This window comes from Echinococcus granulosus (assembly GCF_000524195.1).
Source record: "Echinococcus granulosus chromosome Unknown EG_S00113, whole genome shotgun sequence".
NCBI lineage: Eukaryota > Metazoa > Platyhelminthes > Cestoda > Cyclophyllidea > Taeniidae > Echinococcus > Echinococcus granulosus.
Window position 1 is genome coordinate 219,732 of NW_020170493.1, and position 12,746 is coordinate 232,477.

At 43.5% G+C, this 12,746-nt stretch overlaps 2 protein-coding genes across 2 annotated transcripts; one reads left to right on the forward strand and one right to left on the reverse strand. All coding sequences in view use genetic code 11, as the record gives it.

Moving 5' to 3' along the window:
- Positions 1 to 2,457: 2,457 nt before the first annotated feature.
- Positions 2,458 to 4,613, forward strand: EGR_08643 (hypothetical protein; the record flags this gene model as incomplete). The annotated part of the gene is made up of 7 exons (XM_024497892.1): positions 2,458 to 2,573; positions 3,464 to 3,562; positions 4,007 to 4,039; positions 4,109 to 4,194; positions 4,297 to 4,328; positions 4,407 to 4,440; positions 4,564 to 4,613. 7 exons carry the CDS (start codon positions 2,458 to 2,460, stop codon positions 4,611 to 4,613), a joined length of 450 nt encoding a protein of 149 aa, XP_024347717.1.
- A 1,890-nt stretch (positions 4,614 to 6,503) lies between these two features.
- On the reverse strand, positions 6,504 to 9,870 carry EGR_08644 (EF-hand domain-containing family member C2; the record flags this gene model as incomplete). Its single annotated transcript, XM_024497893.1, has 9 exons — positions 6,504 to 6,762; positions 6,875 to 7,087; positions 7,181 to 7,607; positions 7,685 to 8,002; positions 8,135 to 8,470; positions 8,559 to 8,718; positions 8,935 to 9,158; positions 9,429 to 9,579; positions 9,727 to 9,870. 9 exons carry the CDS (start codon positions 9,868 to 9,870, stop codon positions 6,504 to 6,506), a joined length of 2,232 nt encoding a protein of 743 aa, XP_024347718.1.
- Between the last annotated feature and the right edge of the window lie 2,876 nt (positions 9,871 to 12,746).

Genomic DNA, 12,746 nt, shown 5'->3' on the forward strand with positions numbered 1-12,746 from the left:
TTTGTAGATGGATAAATGCACGGACGGCCCTCCTCTTGCTTCTTCGCCGATTTATTTCACTTCTCTTTACTCCATTTCAGCATGTGACTGTGTGCTTGTCAAACGTTAACGTCACTAAAAGTTGATAAATGGAGCTAAGGCCGTGTGGCTTCCCCGCCTGACGTTTAACCACTCCAAAATGTAGAATTTTTCTCTCGGCGAAGAACTGTTCCATGAAAAATGATATTTCTCCTGGCCTTGTTCTACCTTGCGTTAGGGCATTTTGTTTTGTCCTCCTGGAAGAGCTTCCCCTCGACTGTTGTTGTTGTAGATCCAAGACCAATCGTCGCATCCATCCCCTCCACAGTTATCAGATGGGTGAGTGGAATCAACTTAGCCTGCAGTTATTAAATGATGCAACAGTACCTTTTTCGTTTTAAAGGAAGTTAGATGACCACGCGACCTTTTAGAGTCAATTGACCTTTTGACATTTTACCAGTATAACCGCTTCAATGTCACTAGAGACGGTACTGGATATCCGAGATATTCCCAACTGTTCAGTAATCCATACCACCAACCCGGAAAATGCCATGAAATATGTATTTTGCCACACTCCGCCTTCTTACATCCTCGACTTTGATTGCATGTGCAATAACCCATGTGACCTTGACCTCCTCCAATTAGATTAAAGGTAGGTCAGAGTTTGGATTCCTCTGCCCACATTTCGTCATTTGAAATGATGCAGTCAGAAATTCCCGACTTCTCCTGTCCAAACACCCCGTCGACTTAATGAGGTGTTTAACTCCTCGGATCAATGTGGGATGACGTGACTCTATAAGATGGTTACCGTGTTTGTTGTTGTCATCAGAGAGTTCCATCCCTTGTACAACCCCATGATAGCTTACACGGGTTTAAGGTATCCAAGATGAGGTATAAGGGTCCCCCAAATTTTTATTTACGGGAAAGAATGACAACAGCACACTCTTTGATGGGAAAGGCGCATTACGGTCGGAAGTGTCACTAAAGTTGTTCGTACGGCTAGTCGTTATTTGAAGACTTCCACCTACTTCTTCCTTTTCCTCCTCTTGTTCACTTAATTAGACCATTTACTAAGACATGACCCTGACCCACACACACTTTGATGACCTTTGGAGGGTAATAAATGCGGACTCTATGACCAAATCAAGTGCGTTGCTTTAACTGCTTGACCTACGGTCCAATGAAAACTTTCAAGGAAGAAATATGCACCATCAGCGTGGTACATGGCTAGGGAAAACTAGAATCAGTACACATGGATTTAACCAAACCTCCCCTTTGTGTTCTAAGCCCCAACTCGGGTTGACCTAAGTGATTTCCCTACCTCAGTTCGACTTTTTTGAAGGTAATGGCTACAAGGCCTAGTTGCAAAGGTAGCCAGTGCGCTAGATAAGCAGTAATTCCTTAACCCTCCCTAGTTCCACCGCTTGTTCACCACGTGTCTCCCTCTCTCATTGTTCCGATCCAGAATGATAAAATGATCAATTTTCTTCCCCCAGTCGCTTTGATTTGCCAAAATGCTGTAATTTGTGGGTTTTTGTTGTCAAATGCCATTGTTTTTCCCCCCCCCCCCTAAAGGCTGTTTGCCATTGAACGAACGAGAGGGACCTTCAAGGGTGGACCCTTTGGATCGATCAATGCTAGTTAACCAATCAAAAATGGTCTCGTGGAGCGGCGCGATTTCTGGCAAAATAAAATCACCACCACTTTTAAATAATGGCAGAAATAAGCATTGCGGAATTTATGTCTAACATCCATATCTTGAATTTCTGCATGCATTTTATTTGTGGCAAAGTTACAACCGCCATTGCCAATCGAAATTGCTAAACAAGTCCATTTTTAAGTACATTTAAGCGCATTTAAATGGCATAATGCGATTTGTACTTTTTATTTTGCGCTAAAAAACGTGTCTGCTTTAAAATTTGCTTCCGCTGTCATTTAAAATTACCAAAAAGCACGATCAGTATCGATCGATGGCTGACTCGTCGCGTAAGTCGTGCAAAAAAATCAATAAATCAATGCTTGTGCACAAATTACAGCGCGCGGTAATTGTGTTGACGCTCTTGACGCGAGAGCTCGCGTCTAGCGTTGGGTCCGACAACGTGACACCTTACCACCCCACAGCGCTGGCTTTTGGCGTCATCCGCTGCCATGCTCGCCACGCCGTGGTGTGATCGGAAAATTTTGGGCATAGGACTGCCATTTTTGTATTTATTTTAACTTGGTTGGGCTACTGATGTTGCAAAGTCGAGAATTCATCAATTAGGTATTGCGTCATTTCTGCCCTCCCCCCTCTCCCTCCAACCAGCCGAATGCACGCAACGACGTCATTCTCATCTCGGCGGAGTGTAAACAAGCGACAGTCAGTCAATGCACCAGTCAACAAGACTCCCACGCCTATTGGCCAATGCACACTTAAGTTCGCTCTCCCATTGGTCAAACATGGCGTGCGGCCAATTCAAGTATCGGATACGAAGCCTCGTAAACGCTATTCGCGGCAGGGGGGTCATCGTAGACTGCATTCGTCTTTCGGTGCGTTGTCAGACCTCGCGTATCCGGTGCCTGCTTTTTGTTAATCGCTTTTCTCTCATTCCATTTTAATCTGCTAATTTAGAGGAGGCTTAAAAACCCAGTTTTTTTTGCTACGGTTTTATTAGCAGAAACTGTGATTTAAAGTGGATGTTATTTTTAATTTTTGTTTTACGCAATTTATCTACTCGTTTAACAGTTGGAGTCGCTTAATGTTCCTCTAAGTAAATTCCATGAGATGCAGCTTTCCTTCCCGTATGGAAATTGTTTCTTTAACTCTCTTGAATTTATCATTTTGGGGAAAACTTCTCGTGTTTTCTAGGAACATGAGCCCGATATTCCGGTGATTTGGTTGTCTGAACAGTGCTGGAGCATCTTTTTCTCTCAAACAATGACCGCAAAAGCTTTACAGGTGTAAGGGTTGCTGTGCCACCCGCAATTCTGCCGATGTGGAGCTTAAACTACTGACTATAAAAGCTATTTTACAACTGAAGTAGACGAGGATAAATGTCGTGCTTCAAGAGCTGCCAAAAAAATAATCCAAAATGCTATGTGCCACTTGAAGATGGGGCATTTTTTGTCATTACGAGGCTTTGAAGAGTTATCGCTATTCCCGTATGACTGTTGGAAGCAAAATTTGCTTCTCCTGAAGTAATTTTTCCCCCTTAATTCAGGACAATCCCAAAACTATATTAAACAAACAAATCGGTTGCAGAATAACGCTTATTTCATGACTGGGTTAAAATCATCTCTTAAAACAATCGCTTTGCATTTAAAATGTAGAAATTACTGACTTTTTGATAAGATACTGGAGTCGAATTGATGAGGCTAGCATAGTAACCGGCGCTTCAGCCAGAGCAATGGTTTGAAATCATTTTCCCGTTCTTCATCTCGTTTTTTTTTCTTTTAATTTGAACAGCAAAATGCGCAAGTGGATTTTATGCGCTTTGGCAGTCGTCGCCCTCATTGCCTGCTTCGAGCTGGCTGAAGCCAAGCCCGCGGCGACAATGGTCAAGGCGTGAGTGCTTCCACCTCCTACCATAATCTCTTTTCCACCATCCTTGTTGAAAGGCACAAAAACGAAGGTGTTAGAGACTGGGGGAAAGGCATCGGCCCCTTTTTCGTCCTAAGTTGCAGCTTGTCCGACCCAAATTCGGACAGGAGGGGAGGATATGTACCGGCACAAGGTCATGCGCGAATTCGCCTTAACTTGCTTGGACCAAGTGTGGCCTTAAATCCCTCTCAGTGACTCACCACTTTTTTTCAGAAAAGCAATGCAGTAACCTTGAATCGGTTGTTTATCGTCAATAAGTCATACCTCTACAGACGGTGATAAATGGATTTAAATGAGCTGGTCTGACTTGTTATAGTGACCCCTCAGCCGTACAAACTAAAACCGGAACGGAAAGAGCCTTCACGATCAGTGGACTGCTTATAAGCTGTTCTTATTCTCTCCTTTTAGGCCTCACGACCTCCAGGTCGGAGAAGGAGGAGGGTAGGGGGATACTTCATTTATAACCACCTGTGTAATCGTCAAAAAAATTTCCACTTTTTCCCTATTTAGTGACACGGAAGTTGACAGCAGATCCAAAAAACACCGCGGCAAGAAGGGCGGCAAACGCAACCCTAACCGAGGCAAATTGAAGCCGCGTACGCACCCTCACGATGTCGAATTTTTTGTCGCTAGATTTTTGTTATTTTACCCTTAGATGAGTTTGGGAAAAAAACGTGTCCTTTGTTTATCTCTTGCAGGTAGCCAAAAGCCGAAGAGGCGGCGTTTCAAGGTAGGCCCATTTCCTCTTCCGAACCAAACGAAGAAGTAAAAACTGTGCATTTGTTACTTTACCAAATTGTTGTTTCAGAAACCCCGCTCTGTTGAAGACGATCGGAAACGCGGTAGGACTTTTATGTGATGACTTTTTTGCCGTCTTTTGTCTACCATTTATCAAATGGGCTTTGTTAATGTTCGTCTACTGAAATGCCATAAGTAGCAGGCGTGACACGTCCTTCACCTTTTAGGCAAGAAATGCGCAGGCGGTAAACGCGGCAAAAACTGCAAGCGGCAGTAGTGAATTTCTCTCCTGGTTATTTAATTGAAGTGTACTCTTTTTACGATACACCTTTTCGCTCCGCGAATATACAGAAAGACACAAATAACACTCATAAACGCGTTTCTACTACTTTCCTTCTTCTTCGTAGTTTCAATTGCTTAATTTGTAGCCTGTTTGCTTGCTTTGTCAATTTAAATAAGTCGCTTTCTGTTTTGGCTCAACTCTGCGTCTTCTGCCTTGACACATAAAAGAGGCAAATCTTACGAAGGAATTTACGTAAGTGTGAGTGTGTTCTTATTCACGCCCGTGATCTACCGATACTGTTAACCCTTTCTCCGCAATTTGTAGTAATTTTTTTGTGTGTAATTCTGGAGAAGGTACTTTCAAAGTTGCTCCATTTTGCATCACAATTGTTTTAGAGATATTGCTTTCCCATTTTTGGGCAAAGATCAACATCTCCATCCCAGAGAGGCACAAGATGGCTGCAAATTTCAATTATTTTTTTGTAAGGTGTTTAACCTCTGAGGGCGCCACTGCCGCCATTTCTCCCTTAATTTCACTTCCCATCTGTCACCCTGCTTTTCGGGCGTGTGACTGCGCCTGGAGAGAGACCACCGTCAGAGGTGTGTCAGGTCAACGAATTGAAGCAGTAGCTTCCCCCCTCTTGCAAAACGAAATCTCTGCAGGCTTATGACTTCTTCCACCAGAGCTTAGTTCCATACGCTCCTTCCCCCAAGAGGGGTTATTATCACCTTTACTCGTGGCATTAACATTTGACATCCCTATATGTCGGACAAAAAGTGCTAGTGATGGGAGGGGAGGGGGGAAACAGGGGCTGCATTCTCTGCTTTTGGAGGCAGGCTGAGGTGTTTCCGTAAGCCTGCGCCTTGTTGGGAAGCGGGGGGTAAGAATGCCAACCATCGCATCCAAAGCCCTTCTACGCAGCTGCACTGGTCAAGGTCGATCGTCCGTAAATCCAAAACTTGGAAGACGGATTTTGAAGTTCCTCTCTTATGATTTGGCACCGGACGAGGAGACAGGTCCTGGGCTACTTATATAACCGTTCCTCATTAAAGTAGTATGTAAGGGAGAACAGAGAAGTGAAAAATTTACCCTTTTCCGCGGGCTTTTACATCTGCTCTGATAAGGCGACCCGGTTTATCTGTCCCGCTGACACCCCACCCAAATTATTAATCCTTATCTGTTGTCTGTGTAATTAGAACTCAAGAAGCGACACTACCTATGGTAATCAGTAGACATTATCAAACTCTTCTAGCAAAATTTCTCACCTTCTAAAGCAAAATTAACCTACAGATGGTCGGACTAAGGGCGGTACAACCGCTACGTCACCTTAAAAGCATCACCTGACCCTTTCCGTTACCTCACAATGACAAAGCTCCAATGCGAAGTTGACAGGACAGGCGGTCGCCACATAATGGGGAGGGGGACAGAAATTACCATGGATAAAGCACTACCCACGAGCCTCCCTAATTACTCCTATGACAGCCGCACCAAGCAGTATTAGTGAGATGGGAAATTCAAGCCACGGCATGTGCTACTTATTTGACAATAAGTAGGGACACGAATTTGACGCCCCATTTCCTGTGACTTTAAAATCTATTCGAAATGGCAGGCGTCCCTTACTCTCCAGCCAATTTAAGTGGTACAGGTTAGAGTCTAAGTGGCATATTTCCATGCCACGAAACCGACTATTTATTTGCCACTTGAGTATTATGGGTCAGATGTGCAAAAGAGGAGAAAATGCTTATTTGGATGCATTGTGCGAAGGCGTTTTACTTTCTTTTTGCCTAACTCTATTCTGGTGTGCCACTTAAAAAACCTTACAATATATACCCCTAGTCTATTCATAGGGGGTGAGTGGGGGGGAGCGGTCAAGTTGTTGCCTGCTTAGCACTTCGCCAGGTTGATTAGGTCTTCAATGAGGGCGACGTGTCTAACCCTCCCCCCACTGAACGAGTCAAATGCACTGATGCAGCCACCTCTCTTCCCCTCGTCCTTGCCAGCTTTCATAAACGCTGGCCAATCAACCTCAAGGTTGCCCGAGTACTCGCATGGCACCGTGCCTGGAGGCACGGGATTGCAGCACCAGTTTAGTTGATTGATGAAACTCTCATAGTACACCATTCCATTGTCGTAGTTTTGTGATCTAAAATGCAAGGTACTGCTCATCACTTTTTGTGTCAATTGCTGGATTGTCAAAATCTCTTCATCCATCGCCAATAAATTTAGCTCTTGGAGGCAAGCCCCATACTACTTACATTTCCATGAGAGTGAGTAGTATGTCGTCGGGTAAGGGTAGATGATTGGCTTTGCAAATTCGCCTTAAAACAGCCCGATCTATACTGCCGGTGTTCTCCAAGTCCTCATATCGACAGGCGTCAAGTATCTCTTGGAAGGCCTCAAAGGAGACTTTTCGAAGCTGTTGTTGAGCCATCCCCACCACCGCCATGTAGTTGGTCTCTTTTGGTACCCTAAAAAGGAATTTGTGCTTAAATGAAGTTCTATTCGATCGGCTGCTGGTTGCGCAATCAGTTTGTTTGCCTTGCTCATCACTCCCAACTCACTTGAGAGCATAATGACGCGCCAGTGTGACAACCTCGTGAGGCACCACGCACACGGACTCCACACTGGGATCCTTCAACATTTCTCGCACAAGGCATCCAAATTCAGCAAAATCGATACTTCCACTTCCGCTCGGATCGGCTTCCGTGGCCAGACGACGAATAGTCTCCTCCCGTCCCTCCACAAGCGGTCGTAGACGTCGTAACACACCCTGCGCGTCTGCATAGGGGAATTCGGCGGGATGAGCCTCCATGTGGGCTAGCGTGTGTTCATCCGCGCCGTAGATTTCAAATACAAAGTTATTGAAAACTACCTGGCCGCCGATGTAGATGTCGGAGGGTGCGTAATAGCTCGGCAAATGAGTTCGGAATATTGGTTGTCCGGGTTTCATAACTTTGCGCCTTTCCATGAACTTTCCCCCCTTAAAACCTGGACGGGATCACGTCAACGGAAATCCCTCTCAACTTTAATTCCACTGATAACAAATCCAGTTGCAATGATATTACCGGAATTGGCGACCGGAGGTTCATACACCATAAAGGTGTTGTCACGCAGGAAGCAGGAGATGACGAAGATTCGCCTTCGGGTAACCTCTACATTGCCACAGATACCGTCGTCGTCCACTCCCGCGATGAGATGTGCCGCAAAGCGGAGGACGTCCACACTGCAGCTTTCTTCGAACGTCTTCTTGGGCGGACGTGGAATGAGATTGTAGCAGTTAGCCAAGGAGTCCTCGTCCGAGCCCCAGCCATTGTAGGGCGGATTCTCCCGCTTCACTGTGTAGCCACACTCATTTCGTGGGGGGCACACCGGAGTAAAGGTTTCTAAAATAGACGCGTACTGTAAAATAAGTGTTTTTGTCCACTGCTAACTAATGAGAGCGGGTAGTTTTATTTATGGTCGAGTACGAGTAATGTGAGATAAAAAAACTTGTTTTAAAAGCAAGTTTCACTCACTGACGCCGTATTTCTTTCTATAAAACTCCTTTGTAAATTCATCGCAGTCACAAATAAGGAATTTTCGTCCGAAAACATTCAGTACGGCACCCAAAGTGAGGTCCGCGTCTGTGTAGTATTCGGGCTGTTGAGTCCCCAGCTTTATGCTATCTAGCATGTGTCTGCTACCGGTTTGTACAGTCCCCAAGGTGTTTAGGATGGTTAGGTTACTGACAGTTCCTGGCAGGGGCAGTGGTGGAACGCCTTTAGGCAGTTTCTGGCGTCGCAGAAAGTAGGGTACAGATTCGCGCCCAGAATTTGCGGATATTCTCTCGTGTATCTCAATCGTGTCATCACCTGGGGCAAAAAGAAGGAGGGAGAAGCGGTAAATGTTGGCGTAGAGGTGTTCAAAGCTCATCTACCCTCGTTAATAATGCTGCATTACCTAAGAAGTAGTTAAGTACAAAGTCACGAACATCGCCGTAGAGACTGCCAGTGTCGTCCCACGTACAGAAGAAGCGCAAGACGTGGCGATCGTGATTAAGGAATTGACGCAATGTATCAACACGTTCATGTGGACGTCGTGGTTGCATCGCGTCAGAGACCTGAAAATGAAGGTCAATAGCTGGGGAAACTTATTGGACTCCTACCCCCCTCCCCAGATACGTCCATCATAAGTGATGGATGGAGACCTCTCACTTGTACCTAAAAGTTAACCAACCACGTTTTATTTGGTGAATATCCACCGAATTCGACAGAGGGCTTCTTTTCTTTGGGATAGATCAGCATCAAAAAATAGCAAAATGTCAACTTGAACTCACCGATATGCGATGAATTGTGTAGGGGTCGTCGGGAATGGGCTCTGGCTCATTCACTCGAACGCCGAGTTTGCGCAGAAAGTTGGCGGTGAATTTGTCGCATGACACTAAACGGTAGACACGCCCGTAGAGTTCAAGATCCATGCCCACGTTAAAGTCATCCACAGTGTAGAAGCATCCTTCGTACGGTGGTGGTTTGCGAATTCGATGGCGTCGCACAATTGTGCCTAGATTCGGGGTTCAACATTTGAGCTGAAGGATGCCATTATAATAGTCTTTGGTGAATGGAAATGAAGGATTTTATTTTGTTGTCTTATAAGCCGCTTAAGCAAAATAAGTTGTCTGAAATTTCAGTAAGAGGTTGATTATTATTCTGGAAAATTTCTCAAAACTAAAGCTCGAAATGTGGTTTCTAATTTGTAAGCAAAGATTTGGTTAAAGGTAAGACGCTGTTTTGGATATTATTAGTTCCGTATTAAACACAAAAGGCGGCAAACCTTGTGGTAGGGCAGAATTCTGAATGCGAGGCTCCGTAACCTGGATTGTATCATCCTCTAGGTAGAAAAGGACTTGGCACCTTCTTACACGGTACTGCTCATCACGACTTTCATGAACCGCTTGTTGAAAGTATGCTTCAAAGCAGAGAACCTGTTAACACCACACTGCATATTATGTAATGTGACCTAAAATTCAAGTCTATGCGATCTTGACTCGCATATTTTTAATTAGAGTGATAGTTCTAATTCTTAAAGTGTGTTGGAAACATTCAAGATTACAATCAATTGAATTTTTGACCTGTTTATCAAAGGTTATCCAGGCAGGAGCACTTGATCCATGTCCATCAGGATACCTGCTCTTTGGTGGATCAATTCTCTGACCCGGCAACGGTTCACCGCCAATTCCCGGTTTGTTATCATAATAGAAATTGACTGCACCCATACTTTTATCAAAATAATGCGACTTATGGAATTTTTCTTTGCCAATCTATGGGTGCATCTTAGCTTTTATGAATACTTGCTTTAGTGTTGAACACATTCCCTGGCAGAAATGGCAATGCCATTCTTAGAAATAATAAATTAAGTAGAGTTAATTATTTGGTGTCCGGGTTACAGTTTCAAGGTTAAATCCTAAAAGCCGTAAAACACGTACAAATATTTGTGTACTTCCCGTCTTCTCCAAATTGTTGAAAATTTGATGTGCAAATTATTGTCTTGGAGCGTTTTACAAACGTTTTTAGTTATCCACTACTCAATTTTTTGATATTATTCCATGGTTGCTAGAAGTACGCGGTTAGTATATGAAGTTCGTAGTTACTACTTTTTCGAAATGCCTCTTTGAAAGACTAATTTGTTTCCTTAATTCAACAGGAAGGGCTAATATTCATTTGCAAAGAAAAGGTTGCATTAACCAGCTTTCCGTACATAATTTATTGTTCAAGTACAATTTGGAACTGTATTAAAACTGTTAATTAAAAGGAAAGGTGCAATTTTCGTTTGAAAGTATGTTTGACAAGGTTGGCACTTCAGTTTCCGGGGCTTACTTTCGCCCTGTTACGTTAGAATCGGAAAGCTGATTGTAATACTTTTGTTGCTTAAATGTACCTTTCAGAGAGGAGGCGGAGAGCGAATCCACTTTCGTGACTAAGGTGCAGCCAACATTTGTCAACCCGAACAAAAGTTTCATGTTCAAATCTTTCTAAATTTATACCCATTCCCTAACTCCCAAATATGAAAAGACCAAATCGGCCTGGATATCCTAAGAGTACAAAGGCCAGGGAAGTGATCTACAAGCCTCCTCCTACAAAATAATCTCCCACCCCTTCTACTTGCTGCTATTGTAAGTTCTTCTACGGTACTTTGTTTTGTTACGACGTCTAGAGACGACCCAAAAGCGCTCTGCATTGCTAGCTGACGGCGAAATCGTTTAAAATTCAGCTTCCAAGGTTGAACTGCAAACACTGGCACCGCAAAAGAGGAGCATCTGCTGCTATTTTTGAGTTCACTTGAGAAAATATGGCACAAATACTTGATTTAAGTGTTTACACAAAGCTCGCGTTCTGCATGTAGACCATCAATAGCCGAAGCATTTTTAAAGTCATTATAGAATGTATCACCCTTCCATCAATCAGGGTCTTCCCACCTTTTTCCTGTTCTAGCTAAGTATGTTTCTCTACAGTACATTAGTTTGCAGCGAAAAAAATATGATACTTTGGAAAATAATGACAGTTCCCTTTAATGAATCGTAAAGCAAGCATCCCTATTTTTATAGCATCTGCTGTACTTTTTAAAAATAATAAAGGGAAACACTTGGTATTAACGATGCCTATTGATCGCAAAATGAGAGGAAAATTAATCATTTATTTGACCAAAATAAATAATTTATTAGTGTGTGATGCTTAGGCTATTCATTAAAAAGCACTTTACACCCAAAATGTGAAATTTATATGCAACACTTTTTCTGAAAGCATGCAGGACGGATTATCTCCGTAGAGGTGCCCGCACAACGTTGTATATAGGTGCGACCATTGAAATTTTGGATTACTCGTTCTCAACAAGCAAATATAATACGATTTATTTAACTCACGCTTTTGGCGACGTTTGACGGCTTGGTCTCAGAACCATGCCAGTAGCCCTGAGCCCCATTTTATGTCGACAATATATATTTATTTTGCCGTCTTTTGTTTTTGAAAAAGCAGCACTGCTGCCTAATATATTCAAGTTAGCATATCGGGTGTTAAAATTGAGCTGGTGCGGCGTTATTTTTCAATTTGTTGATCAAAACTCACCCCTGTGTAATTTTTATTGTAAAAAATTGTTGTTTGACCCTCTGTTTTGTAAAGAGCTGTTTTTAACTTGGCCTTCCTGATATGCCAGAAGCTCAAATACCTTCTGTACGGCAATTGTATATGTTTTGTCGGAGCATTATGTCTTCTTTCATCATCAGGGAAGTCTCGGGGTGCTACATTGTCGGCAGCGGAAAGCGAACCCCATCCTCAGTGATATCCATCCTGAAATTTAACAACGAGGCGGAAGAAGTGCATACGCTATAGATAAGAGAGTGGTGATTACCCCAAACAAATGGGTTGGAATCGAAGTCAATCTTTGAAATCTTCTCCAGGCCCGTGTCCTATGGGAAAGATATTAACAGCTGAAGCGACACCAGCCGCGAACCATCTAAAACTTTCTTTGCAGGCTTTCCCTGCCGTACGTGCATAAAGCTGTAAATAAAGTGAATTTGCAATACCTCCTTCATTCCTTCACTAGCTAAAGAGAGCCCTAATAGATGTAGGGCGGCAGCTTGGAATTGGGATCAACGTGGCTAGGAGAAACAGATGCAAAACCCTTTCCCTACGGAGCTGTGTTACATCCCATCTTTCCTTAACCATGTCTACCTCTAGGCTAGTGTTGCTAATTTTATTTTTAAATGTGCATGATGGCCAGAACAAGTCTGTTCCTAGATCAATTTCCCAAAGTGGACGAAAATCCAGATCAAATAAATTACCGAGGGGATCAGTGACGTTGTAATCAAGTATCTCCCTAGTGCCTTGAAATCCTATAAATGGCACGGCTAGCCCGTAAGTGTTTTCTTACAGCATTAAATGCATTGTGATAGTTGATGCGGGACATTGACCATGGGAAGCATGGGAGACGACGCCCTAAAGAGCAGAGGGGCTAAGTAATACAATGGTTGTTTAACCCTTGGTCTTAATAAAAGTCAATTTCGACTTGTTCATTGTACCATACCGGGTGAGTTGGCCCTCAGGCCAAGCCGGTAGTCCAAAAAACCTCCGTAAGTCTAGGGAATATATGCCGTCA